Source organism: Pongo pygmaeus, chromosome X (assembly GCF_028885625.2).
Source record: "Pongo pygmaeus isolate AG05252 chromosome X, NHGRI_mPonPyg2-v2.0_pri, whole genome shotgun sequence".
Classification (NCBI taxonomy): domain Eukaryota; kingdom Metazoa; phylum Chordata; class Mammalia; order Primates; family Hominidae; genus Pongo; species Pongo pygmaeus.
Window position 1 is genome coordinate 159,871,580 of NC_072396.2, and position 18,595 is coordinate 159,890,174.

The 18,595-nt window shown below is 38.2% G+C and overlaps 1 protein-coding gene across 2 annotated transcripts in view; it reads right to left on the reverse strand.

The window, feature by feature from the left end:
* The window catches only part of F8 (coagulation factor VIII), a 222,926-nt gene that overhangs the window by 148,902 nt on the left and 55,429 nt on the right, over positions 1 to 18,595 (reverse strand). For both annotated transcript variants that reach the window (XM_054471985.1, XM_054471986.1), the window contains exons 7-9: positions 7,067 to 7,288; positions 4,124 to 4,385; positions 3,668 to 3,839 (exon numbers count right to left, since the gene is read on the reverse strand). In XM_054471985.1, the coding sequence (XP_054327960.1) occupies positions 3,668 to 3,839; positions 4,124 to 4,385; positions 7,067 to 7,288 (656 nt within the window). The remainder of the gene's footprint in view (positions 1 to 3,667; positions 3,840 to 4,123; positions 4,386 to 7,066; positions 7,289 to 18,595) is intronic.

Consider the following 18,595-nt stretch of genomic DNA (forward strand, 5'->3'; position numbering starts at 1 on the left):
TGGCTGAGGTGGGAGGATCACTTGAGCCCAGGAAGTTGAGGCTGCAGTAGTCAGCTGTGATCACACCACAGCACTCCAGCCTGGGGGACAGAATGAGACCTATCGAGAGAGAGAGAGAGAGAGAGAGAGAGAGAGAGAATGGAAGAGCAATAACATGGAAGCTGCAGCGAAGAACCCTGAAAATATCAATCCCACCTCCAGATCTGAGGTGTGTGATATGAGGATAAAAATGCAACTTCCACTTCTGCTCTTGTCTTAAAACCCAGTCATTCTTCCTATCCATGAGCATGGAATGTTCTTCCATTTGTTTGTGTCCTCTTTTATTTCGTTGAGCAGTGGTTTGTAGTTCTCCTTGAAGAGGTCCTTCACATCCCTTGTAAGTTGGATTCCTAGGTATTTTATTCTCTTTGAAGCAATTGTGAATGGGAGTTCACTCATGATTTGGCTCTCTGTTTGTCTGTTATTGGTGTATAAGAATGCTTGTGATTTTTGTACATTGATTTTGTATCCTGAGACTTTGCTGAAGTTGCTTATCAGCTTAAGGAGATTTTGGGCTGAGACAATGGGGTTTTCTAGATATACAATCATGTCATCTGCAAACAGGGACATTTTTTATGGCTGCATAGTATTCCATGGTGTATATGTGCCACATTTTCTTAATCAGTCTATCATTGTTGGATATTTGGGTTGGTTCCAAGTCTTTGCTATTGTGAGTAGTGCCGCAATAAACATACGTGTGCATGTGTCTTTATAGCAGCATGATTTATATTCCTTTGGGTATATACCCAGTAATGGGATGGCTGGGTCAAATGGTTTTTCTTTTGTTGCTTGTTGGTTTTGGTGTCCTATCCAATAAACTATTGTCTAATTCAAGATCACAAAGATTTATCCTGTTGTTTTCTTATAATTTTGTAGTTTTAGCTCTTACATTTTATCTTTGATCCATTTTGAGGTAATGTTTAAGTGTAGGATTCAGCATGGTATCCAGAGCATAACCTGAATAAATCAAAGAATGAGGTAGATCTATACATGTTGACATGAAATGATATCCAAAATATATTGTTACTTTTTTTTTTTTGAGACAGAGTCTCACTCTGTTGCCCAGGGCGGAGTGCAGTGGTGCAATCTCAGCTCACTGCAACCTCCACCTCCCAGATTCAAGTGATTCTCCTGCCTCAGCCTCCAGAGTAGCTGGGACTACAGGCATGCACCACCATGCCTGGCTAATTCAAAATATATTGTTACTTTTTAAAAATCAAGGTACAGACCAATTTACACTGCTCTTGTTTTTGTGTGAAATGCACACACACACACATACATACACACACACATTCATACATGTATGCACTACTTCTGGAGGGGAGTATACAAACCCACAGCAATGACTGTCTGTCAGACTATGGGGTTGGAAGTCCAAGAGGGAGGAAAATTTACATTTTATTGTATGCTCTTGTTTATCTATTTTTAAATTAGCCGGTAAAAGTAACTCAAAATACACAAAAGTACCCTATAAATATGTACAATTATTGTGTCATTATGCATTTTAAAAATTAATGAATAAAAAATAAAATTATACAATCTTCAAAAAATGAAAAAAGAAAAATACATAAACAAAATTTATGAAGAAAAATTGTACAATAATAGCTAATAAAAATTTTGAAGAAGTACAATGAAAGAAGATGTCACACAGATATCAAACATATCACAAAGTTGAAGTCATTAAAACAGTGTGGTAACAGATTAGTTAAGGAGAATTAAAAATCCCAGATTTTAGCAATTTAGTATATGATAAAGAAGATATTTTCAAATTAATGAAAAAAGGATTGGTTGTGTCAGCTGCCATTTGGGAAAATTTCTATTTGAATTATGCACTACATCCAAAAGTAACTTCCAGGGCACTTAGATTGCTCACTGTAAAAATAAAGCTATACAAGTAAGAGAATAGAATATAGACTATTTTTGTAGTGTCTTGGGGGTGGCAAAGACATTCTCAGGCAGAAAACATAAGTGAAAAAGATCCAGAGAAATATAAATGAAAAGATTGATAAAAGATAGGAGGTTTTGACTATATAAAGATGAAAAATCTTTGAAGGACAAAAAATATCATAAAGGAGTTAAAGTACAAGTGACAATGTGAAGAAAACATTTGAAAGATAAATAACAATGTGTCAATATCCATAATCTATAAAGGCCTTTTACAAATACATAAGCAAAAGATGACTGACCAAATAGAAAACTGGACAAAATTTACAAGCAGGCAATTCACAGAGGGAGTTATACAAATAGCCAACAAACATGAAACAATATACAATTTGACTACTAACCAGGGAAATGCAAATGAAGACAACATATAAACATTTTGCTCATCAAATTGGAAAATTTTCTGAAGGTTTATAATATATGTTGTTGGCAATGGTGTGGGGAAAAGGGCAGTCATATACTTATGGTAGGGGATATAAATTGGTACAAAATTGCTGAAAGTCAGTTTGGCAGTATCTAACAAAACTCTACATCTAAAAACCAGTGTTCTTCATGACATTCTTCAGGAGCTGAATTTATGGAACCCACGACCTATCTTCAAATTTCTTGTGAAGAAAATAAACCCTTATTTATTTAAACCACTGTCCATTGAGTATTCTGTTACTTACACCATACTCATTCTTAATATCCTAGATCGGGGCAAGCAAGCATTTTTTGGAAAAGGCTGGATAGTAAGTACTCTAAAATTTGTGAGCCCTATCTAGCCTCTGTCACATATTCTCTTCCTCCTCTGCCTTCTTCTCCCCTTCCTCCCATCCTCCTTTCTTTTCTTTGCAATATTTTAAAAATGTAAAATCTCATCTAAGCTCATGGACTGTTCAAAAGCAGGCCACAAGCCAAATTTGGTTCATAGGCCATAGTCTGCTGACTCCTATATGACATAATTAATGGAGAAAGATCTGGAAGGATATGTATCAAAGTCTAAGCAGTATTTCAAAGGAGTGTCGAGTTTAATGGGTGACATTAAATTTTTTTTTTTTTGACAAGACAGTGAATTTCTTTTTTTATTATTATTATTATGATTAATATTATTATTATTATACTTTAGGCTCTATGGTACATGTGCGCAACGTGCAGGTAAGTTACATATGTATACACGTGCCATGCTGGTGCGCTGCACCCACCAACTCGTCATCTAGCATTAGGTATATCTCCCAATGCTATCCCTCCCCCCTCCCCCCACCCCACAACAGTGCCCGAAGTGTGATGTTCCCCTTCCTGTGTCCATGTGTTCTCATTGTTCAATTCCCACCTATGAGTGAGAATATGCAGTGTTTGGTTTTTTGTTCTTGCGATAGTTTACTGAGAATGATGATTTCCAATTTCATCCATGTCCCTACAAAGGACATGAACTCATCATTTTTTATGGCTGCATAGTATTCCATGATGTATATGTGCCACATTTTCTTAATCCAGTCTATCATTGTTGGACATTTGGGTTGGTTCCAAGTCTTTGCTATATACTCAAACTTTAAATACATACAATCAGCTATTATTTGTGTAACATTTATAGCTTTTAAAAGATCATGTCCATTGGAGACAAGGCTGAATTATGAAGTATTTTAGAAACTCAAAACTCTCCAGACTTTTTCTTCTTACCTGACCTTAAATCTTTTCCTCAACTTACCAACAGTGTGTCTCCAACTTCCCCATAAAGTAAAGGTCCCAAGATTCCTGATTCATGCTGAACAGCTTCACGAGTCTTAAAGGTTTCATCTGTGTATGCCATAAATCGGACTTTTTTGTACTTCCTACCAATCCGCTGAGGGCCATTGTTCAAATATTGACTTTTATAACTTCTGTATAAGAGAAAAAAAGATGAGAGGTTGGGAAGAAAAATTCTAGGTAGGCTCAAATCCAACTCTAAAACAGCTTATATGATTCAATCAAGGCAAGGAGTGAGAAAAATACAAGCTTCTCTGATGCTCAGCTATGTTAGTTTCCAAATGTTAATACCCTTGCCATTTGATTCCATACCTGTACCTAACCTTAAACATGGCTTCAGGATTTGTTGGTTTGAATAACTGGTAAGAACTTTTTGAGTATGGGGAAGAGAGAGTACCAATAGTCAAAAAGTGCTTACCTGTCATTGGGGTCAAGGACTAAGGGAGCATAGTCCCAGTCCTCCTCTTCAGCAGCAATGTAATGTACCCAAGTTTTAGGATGCTTCTTGGCAACTGAGCGAATTTGGATAAAGGAAGGAGAGTTGTCATCATCAAACCTGACCACATCCATTTCAGAATCAGTAAGATCATCATCATAGTCTTCCGCTTCTTCATTATTTTTCATTCGTAGTTGGGGTTCCTCTGGGCAGCTGTCTACTTTGACATAAGCTTCCATGCCATCTGGAGTCAGACAAACCAAACAATGTCAGAGTGTCTTGCTATATTAGGCTGTTCTATACCAGAGACTAGGTAATTTATAAAGAAAAGAGATTGAATTGGCTCATGTTTCTGCAGGCTATATGGGAAGCATGGTGCTGGCATCTGCTTGGCTTCAGGGAGGTCTCAGGAAGCTTACAATCATGGGGGTAGGTGAAGGGGGAGGAGACATGTCACATGGTGAAAGCAGGAGCAAGACAGAGAGTGCAAGTTGCCACACACTTCTGAATGACCAAATATCATGAGAACTCACTATCATGAAGACAGCACAAGCCATGAGGGATTCACCCCCATGATCCAAACATCTGCCACCAGACCCCACCCCCAGCATTGGAAATTACAATTCAACATGAGATTTCAGTGAAGATAAATATCCAAACCATATCACTTGCCTTAACTTTTATGACTTCTTTCTCTCTTATTAGGCCTTCCAGGCTCTCCCCTAAGTACCTCCCTTTCCACATCACTATCCCTTCTTGCCACAAATCATTGATTTAATAACAGCTTATTGGGAAAAATGTTAGTGTAGATATAAACTTTAAGACATGTTCCAAGTTCATAAAACCATGACAAGATACAACTTAAAATCAAGGAGATATATATTTTAAGAGCATGTCTGCCTGTGACTAGTTGTAAACCCTATGGCAAATGTATTCAACATTCTCAGTCTCATCTTTATGCTTTGTAAAATGGATAATAATAATTCCTGCCCTATTTATACCACAGGGCAATTTTGAATATCAAATACTTCTAAGAAGGGAGACCTGTTTACTTGATTATGAGGAACAGGGCAGGTTTTAGGAGCAGCAAACAACTAGTCTGGGGTTCATGTAGCCTTAAACATAATTCAGTCTGCATTGAAAAACAAAGTGTTTTGTCTGAGGTTCAATAAGAAAAAGCATTTTTTTTCTGAAAAATAAAGATTAAAATTAGTGGATAGAATCTGTGAAAAGGAAAAAAACAAAACAAAAAATAAACTGAATCAGGGTCCAACTGGACAATGATTGATTGACAATGATCATATACAAGTAAATGACCTATTCCTCTGTGCCTGCAAGAATGTTGTTTGTGCATCAACTTCCTGTTACTCATTCAGTATGACACTTTTTGTCCACTAAGGTCTTGTCAAAATTCCATAAATATTATGTGACACATGGGGAAAAGAGATTTCTATTCTTAATCACTACAGAAGACTATAAACAAGGTCACTAATAGAACATAAGGAGGAAAATGGTGGATACATGGCAAGATCAAATCTCTTTTCTAAGTCAACCAAGGAACTTGAGGAGAAGGTTAATATGAGAGTAATAGGAAGAAAGAAATGCTATTAAATATAAAAGATTAGGCCACTCCGACATTTTTCTCCAATAACTCTTGCTATGGTTTGAATGTCTGTCCCCTCCAAAACTCATATTGAAATTTAATTATCATCGTGATGGTATTGAGAGGTGAACATATAAAAGGTGTTTAGGTCATAAGCGTTCCACCCTTATGAATGGACTAATGCAGTTATCTGGGGAAAGGGTTCATGGGAGTGGATTTGTTATCACAGAAGTGAGCTCACCCTCCTTTTGCTCTCTCTCTCTCTCACGCTTTCTTTTCCCTTTTGTCATATAATGCCTTCCACCATGTTAAGACGCAGCAGAAAGGCCTTTGCTAGTTGCTGGCAACTTGATATTGGACCTCCCAGCCCCCAGAAATGTGAGCCAATAAATTTCTGCCCATTATAAATTACCCATTCTGTGGTATACTGTTATTGCAGCACAAACTGACTAAGAGCCTTCAATGGCCACAAGAGGGGTAGAGAAAGAGGGTTATTAGGTTGATCCAAGATTAAGAGTTAGCAGAATAAATACAAAAGTAAGGAAAATTGGGGTGAAATGATGATGCAATCTGACTTTGCACAACTAGCAGTTACAAATAAAGTTACATTAACAATAATTTAAAACTGTAGTTACCATCGTCCTAATTTGCTTACATAGAACCTTTGACCCTTTGCAAAGTTCCCACCAAATAGTCCTTTCAATCCCATGTTACTTCTCCTAAAATTCACTAGCTTCTGACCTGCCCTCAGTTTCACAGGCGTCTCTCATCCACTGCCAGGTATCTACAGAGTGCCTCTAGCTGTCTGGTGTCTGAAGTCAAGCTCTACAGTAGCCTGTCATATTTGCTATTTACTGCTCTGGGCATTAGTAATGATATAGTGGAGCCCTTACAGTTGCAACCTGGGCAATGCCTTTTTTTTCCATTTCCCTAGATTTCTTCAAAAAAAAAATCTCTTCAGCTACAACCTGCAGTTCCTCTCTCCATAATATTGGAGCGTAGTTAATGGGATAAGGCTGAGAAACCAAGGGCATACTATTCTCCTCATTTTCCCACCTCAGTCATCCATAAGCCATCTTTTCTCCATCACAGACATTTAACTAAAAATCCATGAGTCCTACTAATACTCAAGCCCTTTTATAGTCAAGGTAAAAACTTTACACTGGAAGCTAGAAACTAGGAGATCTTGGTTGAGGTCTAATACAGTAACTCTATAATGTCCCCTTCAGCAACACACTATATTCCTGTACATTGTCCAGTAAATTTTATTAAAAGTAGGACTGGATATTTATAATATTCATTTTAAAGATCCAAGATATTACCACGTTGGTGGGAAGAGATATGACAAAACAGTAGAAACTGTCCAAGGTCCATCAAGAGTGTTTGAGCAGTAAGGAAAGTTATTGGCGAGATTTCCAAGGACGCCTGGCGATGGTTCCTCACAAGAAATGTGTGACCTTCGAGGAATATTGAGTGCACTTCAGGAGTGGTGCCCATTCCAATCACATGCCAATAGACTGATTTCCTGTGGCATCCAATCAGACCTGTAAAGTAGGAATAAGACACCTACGGCTATGAAGTAGAGAATTTGAAATGGAAAACACTTGCTAGGACAGAATGGACAAATTGACCTTAGACACTTTATTGCTACCTTGACTTGTAAACAAATTTATGAAGAATATTGGGCTACTATCAAACCAACAGCTCTTGCCAAGGTCACCAATCACCAACAGCTGCTAAATCCAATGGACATTTTTCAGTCTTTATTTGCACCTGTTGACCATTCATTTCTTTTCAAAACTCTCTCTTCCCTTGGCCTCTGTGCCAACATCTCTCTGGGTTTTTTTCTCCTACTTCTCAGACTGCTCCTTCTTCTGTCTCCCCTCCTGACCTCTTCTGGAACTCCAAGCTCATACAGCCAATCACTTTCTCAACATCTCCACCTAGATATCTCAAAAAACCCACATGTTCAAAACCAAATTTACAATTTTCATCACTTCATTTTCTTCCAGAGTTTTTTATAACAGTGAATGGCAGCATCCTGCATTTGAATATGCAAGTGAGAGTTATCCGTGTTACCATTCTCATCTCCCATATGCAGTTTGACACTGACCAGGGCAATATAATCAATAATAGCTAATATGTATTGAGCACTTGTTTTATGTCAAGCACTGTCCAAAGTATTTTACAAGTTTTAATTCATTCATTCCTCATAACAACCCTATGAATGTAGAAACCATTATCATCCATGTCTTGCAGGAGAGGAAACGGATGCCCAGAGAGGTTAATTAATTTGCTCAGTATTTGAACCCAAGTAGTCATGTGTTCAGATCCCACACTGGTAACTACAAGGGCACAGCTGCCTCCTATTTTGGCTCTAAAAGCTTTCAAATGTATCTATTTTTTCACTGTTACTACTACCACTATCCTAATCCAAGTTACCATTATCTCGTCTGAGCTACTGATAAACTTTTTTACAGGTCTCCCTATAGCTGGTCATATTCTCCCCTCTAAGACTTTTACCCACAAAGAAACTGGTGTACTATTTCTGCATTCCAGATCTGATTGTAGTATCCACCAGCCTAAAACCCACTGGAGGCTGTCATTCCACATAGAATAAAGTCCAGACTCTCTACTAAGGACTAGAAGGCCCCAATAGGTTTGATTCCTAATACCTCTAACAGCTTCATCTCACATTGCCTCATTTTCCCAGTTTCAAAGCTAAGTTCAAGGGGTACTTGCTTAGGGAAGCCTTCTCTGATTCCCCAGTCTAGGTCAGATTCCTGTATTATAGGCTTACATAGAATTATGTAATTTTCCTTCAGAGTAATGGTCAGTTTGTAATTTTGCATGTATTATTATGCTTATTTGACTACAATCTGTCTCTCCACTATAAAGTATGTGAGAACAGGAACTTGCATGTTGTCAAAATTAATTTCTTTTTTAATTATAAAATTATGCATGTTTATTATCAAATTATTGAAAAATACAGAAAAGAACTAAGGAGAAAACATCCCCCTCATACTTCATTATTCTCTTGGGTTGCTGAATCTCCCAAATTACTCTTTTATGTAGTTTCTGGCTTTACTATAGTACACATTCAGTGACTATTAAGGCCCTCTATATATGAAAATATCTTTTTTCTTCCCCCAAAATTGATTCATAGTTTGACTAAAAATTCTAGGTTCAAAATAATTTTTCCTTTAGATCTTTTACAATATTGCTTAATTATATTGTCAGTCTAATTCCCATTCTTTTGTATGCGTCCTGTTTCTCTCAGAAGAAGCTTTAAGTATCTTCTCTCTGTGCTCTGAAATGCCACAATGATAATTTTGTGTGGGGGTCTTTTTATTTATCCTAATGGGCAATTTTATTTTTTTAACTGTATTACTTTTTATTGACACATAAATAATTGTACAAATTTATGGGTACAATGTGATGTTTCAATACATGTATACATTGTGTAATTATTCAAATCAGGGTAATTATCATATCCATCACCTTAAATGTTTGTCATTTCTTTGTTGTGAGACCATTCAAAATCCTCTCTTCTATTTGAAATATACAATATATTATTGTTGGCTATTGTCACCCTACTGTGCAATAGAGTACCAGAACTTACTCCTTCTATCTACCTGTAACATTGTACCCATTGACCAACCTCTTCCCATCTCCCACTTCCCCCTTATCTTCCTAGAATCACTAATCTCAACTACTATGAGATCAAATTTTAAAGATTGTACATAGGAGTGAGATCATGGAGTATTTGTCTTTCTCTGCCTGGCTTATTTCACTTAACATAATGTCCTCCAGGCTCATCCACGTTGTTGCAAATGACAGGATTTCATCTTTTTTAAATGGATGAATAGTATTCCATTGTGTATCTATACCATAGTTTCTTTATCCATTCATCCATTGATTGGCATTTAAGTTGATTTTATATCTTGACTATTGTGAATAATGCTGTCATAAACATGGGGATGCAGATGTTTCTTCAACATACTGATTTCATTTCTTTTTGGTATATACCCAGTAGTGGGATTGCTAGAAAATATGATAGATCTATTTTTAATTTTTGAGGCATCTCTATACCATTATCTCTAATGGCTTAACTAATTTATATTCCCACCAACAGTGTATAGGAGTTTCTTTGTCTCCACATCCTTGCTAGCATTTGTTATTTTATTGTCTTTTTTATAATAGTCATTCTAACAGGGGTAAGTGATATCTTATTGTAGTTTTGATTTTAATTTTCCTGATGGTTAGTGATGTTGAGCATTTTTCATATACCTGTTGGCTATTTGTATGTCTCTTTTGGAGAAATGTCTATTCAGGTCTTTTGTTCATTTTTAATAGGATTATTTGGATTTTTGCTATTGAGTTGTTTGAGTTCCTTATATATTCTAGATATCAATCCCTTGTCAGATGTATAATCTGAAAATATTTTCTCCCATTCTATAGGTTGTCTCTTCACTCTGTTGATTGTTTCCTTTGCAGTGCAGAAGCTTTCTAGTTTGATGTAATCCAATTTCTTTATTTTTGCTTTTGTTACTCATGATTTTGAGGTATTTTCTAACAAATTCTTGCCCAAATTGATGTCATGAAATGCTTACACTATGTTTTCTTCTAATAATTTCACAGTTTCAGGTCTTAAATTTAATTCCTTAATCTATTTTTCTTTTCTTTTCTTTCTTTCTTTTTTTTTTTTTTTTTTGAGACTCTGTTGCCCAGGCTGGAGTGCAATAGCACGATCTAGGCTCACTGCAGCCTCCACCTCTGGGGTTCAAGTGATTCTCCTGCCTCAGCCTCCCAAGTTGCTGGGACTATAGGTGTGCCACCACACCTGGCTAATTTTGTATTTTTAGTAAAGACGGGGTTTCACCATGTTGGCCAGGCCAGTCTCAAACTCCTGACCTCAAGTGATCTGCCTGCCTTGGCCTCCCAAAGTGCAGGGATTACAGGCATGAGCCACTGTGCCTGGCCTATTTGACTTTCATACATGGTGAGAGATAGGGGGTCTAGGTTCATTCTTTTGCATATGGATATCCAGTTTTCCCAGCACCATTTATTGAAAAGACTGTTCTTTACCCATCATGTGTTCTTGCCAACTTTGTAGAAAATCAGTTGGCTTTAAATGTTTGGGTGTATTTCTGGGCTCTCTATTTTGTTCTATTGGTCTATATGTCTGTTTTTATGTCAACACGATGCTGTTTTGGTTACTATAACTTTGTAGCATAATTTGAAATCAGGTAGTGTGATGCCTCCAGGTTTATTCTTTTTGCTCAAAACTTCTTTGGCTATTTGGGATTTTTTGTGGTTCCACACAAATCTTAGGATTGTTTTTCTATTTCTGTGAAGAATGACATTGGAATTTTGATAGGAATTGCATTGAATCTATAGATTGCTTTGGCTTTAATAATATTAATTCTTCAATCCATGAACATGAAATATCTTTCCATTTATTTGTGTCTTATTCAATTTCTTTCATCAATATTTTATAGTTTTCATTAGAGAGATCTTTCACTTCCTTGGTTAATTTATTTCCGGATATTTTTTGTAGCTATTGTAAACGTGATTGCTTTCTTGATTGCTTTTTCAGATTGTTCACTGTTGGCACATAGACATGCTATCAATTATTGTATGCTGATTTTGTAGACTACAAGTTTACTACATTCATTTATTAGCTCTAACAGTTTTTTGGTGTAGTTTTGGTGGTTTTCTATATATAAGATCATGTCATCTGCAAACAGGGACAATTTGTTTTGCTTTTTTTGTTTGTTTGTTTTTGTTTCGAGACAGTGTTTCACTCTGTTGCCCAGGATGCAGTGCAGTGGTGCGATCTTGGCTCACCACAACCTCTGCCTCTGGAGTTCTAGTGATTCTCCTGCTTCAGCCTCCCGAGTAGCTGGGACTACAGGAGCGCACCACCATGTCTGGCTAGCGTGTGTGTGTGTGTGTATGTGTGTGTGTATTTTTAGTAGAGATGGGGTTTCACCATATTGCCAGGCTGGTCTCGAACTCTGGACATCAAGTAATCTGCCCTCCTTGGCCTCCCAGAGTTCTGGGATTACAGGCATAAGCCATTGAGCCTGGCCAAACAGGGACAATTTGACTTCCTTCTTTCCAATTTGGATGTCTTGCCTAATTGTTCTGGCTAGGACTTCCAGTACTGTGTTGAATAGAAGTGGTGAGAGTGGATATCCTTGTCTTATTCCAGTTCTTAAAGGAAAAGCTTTCAACTTTTCCCCACTCAGTTTCATCTTGTTTGCAGGTTTATCATATAGGTATGCTCCTTCTATACTTTGTTGAGAGTTTTTATCATGAAGGGATATTGAATTTTGTCAAATGCTTTTACTGTGTCTATTAAAATGATAATATAATTTTTGTCCTTCATTCTTAATTTGCATATGTCAAACCATCCTTACATCACTGGGATAAATCCCACCTGATCATGGTAAATGATCTTTTAATGTGCTGTTGAATTCCATTTCTAGTATTTTGTCGAGGATATTGGCCTGTAGTTGTTGGTTGTTATTGTGCTCTTGTCTGGTTTTGGGATCAGGATAATGATGGCCTCCTAAAATAATTTTGGAAGAGTTTCTTCCTTTTCAATTTTTTGAATAGTTTGTGAAGAATTGGTATTAGTTCTTTAGAGGTTTGGTAGAATTCAGCAGTGAAGCCATCAGGTACTGAACTTTTCTTTGATGGGAGACTTTTTATTTTTGCTTCAATCTTGTTGCTCATTGTTGATTTCTTCAAATTTTCCATTTTTTCTTGATTCAACCTTGGTAGGTTGTATGTGTCCAGGAATTTATCCATTTCTTCTAGGAATGACATTTCTTCTAGGCTTTTCAATTTGTTGGCATATAGTTGTTCATAGTAGTTTCTTATAATTCTTTGTATTTCTGTGTTATCAGTTGTAATGTCTCCTTTTTCATGTCTGATTTATTTCTGTTTTTCTTCTTTATTATCACAGTCTGGCAAAAAGTTTATTGACTTTGTTTATCCTTTTTATTATGATTATAATTATTATACTTTAAGTTTTAGGGTACATGTGTACAATGTGCAGGGTAGTTACATATGTATACATGTGCCATGCTGGTGTGCTGCACCCATTAACTCATCATTTAGCATTAGGTATATCTCCTAATGCTATCCCTCACCCCTCCTCCCACTCCACAACAGTCCCCAGAGTGTGATGTTCCCCTTCCTGTGTCCATGTGTTCTCATTGTTCAATTCCCACCTATGAGTGAGAATATGCGGTGTTTGGTTTTTTGTTCTTGCGATAGTTTACTGAGAATGATGATTTCCAATTTCATCCGTGTTCCTACAAAGGACATGAACTCATCGTTTTTTATGGCTGCATAGTATTTCATGGTGTATATGTGCCACATTTTCTTAATCCAGTCTTTCATTGTTGGACATTTGGGTTGGTTCCAAGTCTTTGCTATTGTGAATAGTGCCGCAATAAACATACGTGTGCATGTGTCTTTATAGCAGCATGATTTATAGTCCTTTTTGTACATTGATTTTGTATCCTGAGACTTTGCTGAAGTTGCTTATCTGCTTAAGGAGATTTTGGGCTAAGACAATGGGGTTTTCTACTTATACAATCATGTCATCTACAAACAGGGGCAATTTGACTTCCTCTTTTCCTAATTGAATACCTTTTATTTCCTTCTCCTGCCTAATTGCCCTGGCCAGAACTTCCAACACTATGTTGAATAGGAGTGGTGAGAGAGGGCATCCCTGTCTTGTGCCAGTTTTCAAAGGGAATGCTTCCAGTTTTTGCCCATTCAGTATGATATTGGCTGTGGGTTTGTCATAGATAGCTCTTATTATTTTGAGATACGTCCCATCAATACCTAACTTATTGAGAGTTTTTAGCATGAAGCGTTCTTGAATTTTGTCAAAGGCCTTTTCTGCATCTATTGAGATAATCATGTGGTTTTTGTCTTTGGTTCTGTTTATATGCTGGATTATATTTATTGATTTGCATATATTGAACCAGCCTTGCATCCCAGGGATGAAGCCCACTTGATCATGGTGGATAAGCTTTTTGATGTGCTGCTGGATTCAATTTGCCAGTATTTTATTGAGGATTTTTGCATCAATGTTCATCAAGGATATTGGTCTAAAATTCTCTTTTTTGGTTGTGTCTCTGCCAGGCTTTGGTATCAGGATGATGCTGGCTTCATAAAATGAGTTAGGGAGGATTCCCTCTTTTTCTATTGATTAGAATAGTTTCAGAAGGAACGGTACCAGTTCCTCCTTGTACCTCTGGTAGAATTCGGCTGTGAATCCATCTGGTCCTGGACTCTTTTTGGTTGGTAAGCTATTGATTATTGCCACAATTTCAGATCCTGTTATTGGTCTATTCAGAGATTCAACTTCTTCCTGGTTTAGTCTTGGGAGAGTGTATGTGTTGAGGAATTTATCCATTTTTTCTAGATTTTCTAGTTTATTTGTGTAGAGGTGTTTGTAGTATTCTCTGATGGTAGTTTGTATTTCTGTGGGATCAGTGGTGATATCCCCTTTGTCATTTTTTATTGTGTCTGTTTGATTCTTCTCTCTTTTCTTCTTTATTAGTCTTGCTAGCAGTCTATCAATTTTGTTGATCCTTTCAGAAAACTAGCTCCTGGATTCATTAATTTTTTGAAGGGGTTTTTGTGTCTCTATTTCCTTCAGTTCTGCTCTGATTTTAGTTATTTCTTGCCTTCTGCTAGCTTTTGAATGTGTTTGCTCTTGCTTTTCTAGTTCTTTTAATTGTGATGTTAGGGTGTCAATTTTGGATCTTTCCTGCTTTCTCCTGTGGGCATTTAGTGCTATAAATTTCCCTGTACACACTGCTTTGAATGTGTCCCAGAGATTCTGGTATGTTGTGCCTTTGTTCTCGTTGGTTTCAAAGAACATCTTTATTTCTGCCTTCATTTCGTTATGTACCCAGTAGTCATTCAGGAGCAGGTTGTTCAGTTTCCATGTAGTTGAGCGGTTTTGAGTGAGTTTCTTAATCCTGAGTTCTAGTTTGATTGCACTGTGGTCTAAGAGACAGTTTGTTATAATTTCTGTTCTTTTACATTTGCTGAGGACAGCTTTACTTCCAACTATGTGGTCAATTTTGGAATAGGTGTAGTGTGGTGCTGAAAAAAATGTATATTCTGTTGATTTGGGGTGGAGAGTTCTGTAGATGTCTATTAGGTCTGCTTGGTGCAGAGCTGAGTTCAATTCGTGGGTATCCTTGTTAACTTTCTGTCTCGTTGATCTGTCTAATGTTGACAGTGGGATGTTAAAGTCTCCCATTATTATTGTGTGGGAGTCTAAGTCTCTTTGTAGGTCACTCAGGACTTGCTTTATGAATCTGGGTGCTCCTGTATTGGGTGCATATATATTTAGGATAGTTAGCTCTTCTTGTTGAATTGATCCCTTTACCATTATGTAATGGCCTTCTTTATCTCTTTTGATTTTTGTTGGTTTAAAGTCTGTTTTATCGGAGACTAGGATTGCAATCCCTGCCTTTTTTTGTTTTCCATTTGCTTGGTAGATCTTCCTCCATCCTTTTATTTTGAGCCAATCTGTGTCTCTGCACATGAGATGGGTTTCCTGAATACAGCACACTGATGGGTCTTGACTCTTTATCCAATTTGCCAGTCTGTGTCTTTTAATTGGAGCATTTAGTCCATTTACATTTAAAGTTAATATTGTTATGTGTGAATTCGATCCTGTCATTATGATGTTAGCTGGTTATTTTGCTCGTTAGTTGATGCAGTCTCTTCCTAGTCTTGATGGTCTTCACATTTTGGCATGATTTTGCAGCGGCTGGTACTGGTTGTGCCTTTCCATGTTTAGTGCTTCCTTCAGGAGCTCTTTTAGGGCAGGCCTGGTGGTGACAAAATCTCTCAGCATTTGCTTGTCTGTAAAGTATTTTATTTCTCCTTCACTTATGAAGCTTAGTTTGGCTGGATATGAAATTCTGGGTTGAAAATTCTTTTCTTTAAGAATGTTGAATATTGGCCCCCACTCTCTTCTGGCTTGTAGAGTTTCTGCCGAGAGAGCCGCTGTTAGTCTGATGGGCTTCCCTTTGTGGGTAACCCGACCTTTCTGTCTGGCTGTCCTTAACATTTTTTCCTTCATTTCAACTTTGGTGAATCTGACAATTACGTGTCTTGGAGTTGCTCTTCTCAAGGAGTATCTTTGTGGCATTCTCTGTATTTCCTGAATCTGAATGTTGGCCTGCCTTGTTAGATTGGGGAAGTTCTCCTGGATAATATCCTGCAGAGTGTTTTCCAACTTGGTTCCATTCTCCCAGTCACTCTCAGGTACACCAATCAGACGCAGATTTGGTCTTTTCACATAGTCCCATATTTCTTGGAGGCTTTGTTCGTTTCTTTTTATTCTTTTTCTCTAAACTTCCCTTCTCACTTCATTTCATTCATTTCATCTTCCATCATTGATACCCTTTCTTCCAGTTGATTGCATCGGCTCCTGAGGCTTCTGCATTCTTCATGTAGTTCTCGAGCCTTGGCTTTCAGCTCCATCAGCTCCTTTAAGCACTTCTCTGTATTGGTTATTCTAGTTATACATTCGTCTAAATTTTTTTCAAAGTTTTCAACTTCTTTGCCTTTGGTTTAAATTTCCTCCTGTAGCTCGGAGTAGTTTGATCATCTGAAGCCTTCTTCTCTCAACTCATCAAAGTCATTCTCCGCCCAGCTTTGTTCCGTTGCTGGTGAGGAACTGCATTCCTTTGGAGGAGGAGAGGCGCTCTGCTTTTTAGAGCTTCCAGTTTTTCTGCTCTGTTTTTTCCCCATCTTTGTGGTTTTATCTACTTTTGGTCTTTGATGATGGTGATGTACAGATGGGTTTTTGGTGTGGATGTCCTGTTTGTTAGTTTTCCTTCTAACAGACAGGACCCTTAGCTGCAGGTCTGTTGGATTTTGCTAGAGGTCCACTCCAGACCCTGTTTGCCTGGGTATCAGCAGCGGTGTCTGCAGAACCGTGGATTTTCGTGATCCGCGAATGCTGCTGTCTGATTGTTCCTCTGGAAGTTTTGTCTCAGAGGAGTACCCGGCCGTGTGTGGTGTCAGTCTGCCCCTACTGCATGGTGCCTCCAAGTTAGGCTGCTCGGGGGTCAGGGGTCAGGCACCCACTTGAGGAGGCAGTCTGCCGGTTCTCAGATCTCCAGCTGCGTGCTGGGAGAACCACTGCTCTCCTCAAAGCTGTCAGACAGGAACATTTAAGTCTGCAGAGGTTACTGCTGTCTTTTTGTTTGTCTGTGCCCTGCCCCCAGAGGTGGAGCCTACAGAGGCAGGCAGGCCTCCTTGAGCTGTGGTGGGCTCCACCCAGTTCGAGCTTCCTGGCTGCTTTGTTTACCTACTCAAGCCTGGGCAATGGCAGGCGCCCCTCCCCCAGCCTCACTGCCGCCTTGCAGTTTAATCTCAGACTGCCGTGCTGGCAATCAGCGAGACTCCGTGGGCGTAGGACCCTCTGAGCCAGGTGCGGGATATAATCTCCTGGTGTGCCGTTTCCTAAGCCCCTCGGAAAAGTGCAGTATTCAGGTGGGAGTGGCCCGATTTTCCAGGTGCCATCTGTCACCCCTTTCCTTGACCAGGAAAGGGAACTCCCTGACCCCTTGTGCTTCCTGAGTGAGGCAATGCCTCGCCCTGCTTTGGCTGGCGCACGGTGCGCTGCACCCACTGTCCTGCGCCCACTGTCTGGCACTCCCTAGTGAGATGAACCCGGTACCTCAGATGGAAATGCAGAAATCACCCGTCTTCTGCATCGCTCACGCTGGGAGCTGTAGACCAGAGCTGTTCCTATTCGGCCATCTTGGCTCCTCCCCCGTTTATCCTTTCAAAGAACTAACTAACTCATTATACTGATCTTTTGTATTTTTTAGTTTCTATTTTGATTATTTGTGCTCTCATCTGTATTCATTCATTTCTTCTAATAATTTGGGGTTTTGTTTGTTCTTGTTTTTCTAGTTCCATGAGATGCATCATTAGGTTGTTTATTTGAGATTTTTTTTTGATGTAGGCATTTATTGCTATAAACTTTTCTTTAAGGACTGCTTTTGCTGTATCCCATAAATTTTGGCATGTTATGTTTCCATTTTCATTTGTTTCAAGAAATTTTTAAATTTCTCCTTTAATGTCTTCATTGACCCATTGTTTGTTTAGGGGCATGTTCTTTAATTTCCATGTATTTGTACAGTTGTTCCTCCTGTTGTTGATTTATAGTTTTATTCCATTATTGGCAGGAAAAAAATACTTCATTTTAAAAAAGTTAGTTAAGACTTGCTTTGTGGCCTAATGTATAATCTCCTGGAGAATGTTCCATGTGCAGTTGAGAAGAATGTGAACTGTGTAGCTGTTGGATGGAATGTTCTGTAAATGTCTGTCTGCTCCATTTGGTCTACAGTGCAGTTTAAGTCCAGTGTTTCTTTGTTGATCTTTTGTGTGGATGATCTGTCCATTGGTGAAAGTGGGGTGTTAACGTTTTCTACTATTATTTCATTGCTGTCTTCATTTCCACCTTGGTCTATTAATGTTTGCTTTATATTAGGTTGGTGCAAAAGTAATTGCAGTTTTTGCCCTTACTTTTAATGAGACTAGAAAATACAAAGATCAAACATTAATATATTTAGGTGCTCCAATGTTGGGTGGAGCATATATTTATGCTTGTTACATTCTCCTGTTGTATTAACTTCTTTACTATTATATAATGGCCTTGTTTGTCAATTTTTTTTTTGACAGAGTCTCGCTATGTGCCCAGGCTGGAGTGCAGTGGTGCAATCTCGGCTCACTGCATGCTCCGCCTCCCGGGTTCACGCCATTCTCCTGCCTCAGCCTCCCGA